General features: G+C 55.3%; 1 protein-coding gene across 1 annotated transcript in view; it reads left to right on the top strand.

The window, feature by feature from the left end:
• Nucleotides 1-2816, top strand: part of PDZD8 (PDZ domain containing 8) — a 124894-nt gene continuing 122078 nt past the window's right edge. Inside the window, exon 1 of the mRNA XM_010003985.1 lies at nucleotides 1-388. Within this exon, the coding sequence (XP_010002287.1) occupies nucleotides 1-388 (388 nt within the window). The remainder of the gene's footprint in view (nucleotides 389-2816) is intronic.

Genomic DNA, 2816 nt, shown 5'->3' with positions numbered 1-2816 from the left:
ATGACGGGGATTTTCCCTTTCAAACGATGGATTCTGCCCCTGGTTTATTTTCACACCTCGTTGAAAACCGTGTCTCGCTGCGCGCCGTGTGCGGACACTTCTGGCAGTCGTGAGCGGTGCGGGGGTGGGCGAGAGGTGTTCATAAACCTGCCTGCCTTCCCGCACCCCCGGCCCTATCCGGGAAGGGACCGTCCCGTCGGGGCTCCCGTGGCCTCGGAAGCGCAGACGGTACCGGGCGTCACTGCCCGTTTCGAGCTGAATTCGCGAGGAAACAGGATTTGCCCTGCACCGATTCCCAGGAAGCCCCTGAAGCTGCGGGTTTCTGATCATATCGCCTCTGTAAAAGCCCGCGTCTCCCAGGGCTCTACCTGGATGAAAGCTCGCCAGAGTGAAAAAAAACAAACCCAAAACAAACCACAAAACAAACCCCAAATTAAAAGAGAGGCAGAGCTGCAGGCCAGCCAGGGACTGCAGGTGTCCGGGCTCCAAATATCCCATGGGAAAGCGCTCGTCGTCTCGTTTGCGAGAGAAAACAGTGCCCGAGCCTCCACGCAGGCCGAGGTTCCCTTTGCGCGGGCAGAGCGTGCGGGGGCAGCTCTTGCAGCTGCTGCTTGTGTGTATTTTATAATTGTTTTTTTGGTGGAAGCCGGTGCATCCCAAAACACAAACTCCCCGTTCGAGACAGATCTCCTCGCTCTACGTCTGGGCGAGACCCTAACTGCACGGAGCGGGGCGGGGAGGGGACACACACCGGTGCGCCCCGGGGGTGCGCAGCATCCGCTGCCCTGCGCGGTGCGGCGCGTAGCTGTCTTAGCTCACCGGCTCTGCTCTTCTCCTTCTTCCCCATCCCCAATAAGCGTTCCCCACAAGTGCCACTGCTGGGTAGCGCAGGATTTTCTTCTGCAGCTGGCAGGAAGGAGCGGAGATGCCGCCCTGCGCGGATGCGAGGGGGTCTCACACCGCAGCCCTCCGCGGGTGCGGGAGCCCTCGAAGCGGCCCGAGGTGGCAGGGAAGGAAAGAATCACGCCCGAGGAAGGGGGTCGTAGTTACAAACTTTCCTAAACTTTCCTCTGCATTGAGAGCACCGCTGTCGCCACGTGGAGAAAAGAAAAAAAAACAGCAAAAACTAAAATAATTCTTCAAAAGTTTTGGTGTTAAAGCAAAACAGAAAAACCACATTTTTTTTTTTACAATAGTTCAGTTGCGCACTTTTTTTTTTACTAGTGGAGTACTTTTAGTTTCTCACTCTGACCTTCAATTTGGTTGATGATTTCTTTTTATGGTGCCCCTAAAGGGCCCGATCCTGTCGCCCCGCCAAAGGAAGTTTTGCTTTTCATTTCACGAGGCGTTTTGCTGGGCACCAGGGAGGGTCACCGGTATTTTCTAGAGGATCGAGGACTTTGAATGCAAGAAACGGTGCCATGTGCTACATTCCCGTGCTGGCTTCCCGCAGGGGGAAGCTCCTGCTTGGGCCTGCCGAGGGGGTCCCCGGGGCAAAAGCCCCCGGGGTGGCCGGTGCCACCTCCCCTCGTAGCTGCGGACCCACGTCGAGCCTGGAGGGAAGTTAGTTCTACTGAGACTCAGCTCCCTCTCCGATCGGGTTTTTGTTCGTGTATGTGTTCACTTTCGCCCGTCGTTTGGGGAAATTCGAGCTTGCAAAGAGCAGACGAATTTTCGGGGAGGATTCACTCTGCAACCTCCCGCTAGCCCTTCCATCCACCCGAGACATCCATCTCCCCGTGACCCACACGAGTTTGAAGTGAAAGAGACAGAACAGCTCCCAAACAATTCTCCGAGCTTCTAAAGCACAGCGATTCACTATTAGCACGTTCAAGTGGCATTTAGGATACTAATTAATACGTATTTAATTTGATCGAATGCATTTTTTCGAGGGCTTGAAGTACGTAACTGCTTGCAGTGACATCTTGAAATAGAAACATAAGCACCACGCTTTGACACGCGTAACCTCCTGAATTCCTTCCCTAGCTGATGTGTGCTCCCAAATATTCAAGCTCGCCGGGATGAGAGCGCTGTGTAAGTCAGACAGAGTGCAATAAAACAGAGCTCCTAAAAGCAAAAATCAGCGGTTTCCGTGCATATTTCAGACCCTTGAGGCCCGGGGTGGCTTTTTCTACCTGGATAACGCGTGTCAAACATATACATGGAGGCTTTTTGCTTAAACTGTGTATGCGATTCCATCGGACTGTTGCTCCGCTGCGTTTTGTTGGACGCTCCCGTTCAACAACTGCATTCGGTCCCAGAGTAGTTCCAGACTACAGGAGCTTTTACACTCCTTTTTATATTATTTTGTTTTCCTGTTGTTTTTTTTTTTTCTTTCTTGGAAGGGGAAAAAATAAGGAAAAAACAAACTTATTTCGAAGTTTTAGAAAACTTCACCTCCGCGCAGTGCACAAGTGAGGGGATACCCGGGGCAGACATGACTCCGTCCCCCGGGTGGCTTCGCTGGTCATTTCCCTGGTGGGGGGCACGGCTCCCTGGCAGCTAGTCCTGCTGGTTTCGTAGCGGGAACAACGGGAAGGTGAGGCCGGTGCGGGGACTCCCCGCACAACTGCGGCGCCCGCCTCCGCACGCCGGGCCAGCAGCGGGTGGCGAGGGGACAGGGACCGTGGGGCTCGGACCACCTTGTCACAGCTACCAGACCTCGACACACCCGTCCTGCCGCAGGGCCGGGCTGGAATAGCCGGTGCCAGGGAACAGGGCGACGAGGAGCCAGCGGGATGACGGCTCCGAGCGCCTGCCCGGGCAGGTTTTGCCCCAGGGCTGGAGTTGTCAGCGGGGCCCGGGGCGGGGCTGCC

The sequence above is a fragment of the Chaetura pelagica genome, unplaced genomic scaffold (assembly GCF_000747805.2).
Source record: "Chaetura pelagica isolate M959 unplaced genomic scaffold, ChaPel_1.0 scaffold248, whole genome shotgun sequence".
NCBI lineage: Eukaryota > Metazoa > Chordata > Aves > Apodiformes > Apodidae > Chaetura > Chaetura pelagica.
Note: the sequence above shows the minus strand (reverse complement) of the source record. Positions and strands in the feature narration are given on the sequence as shown.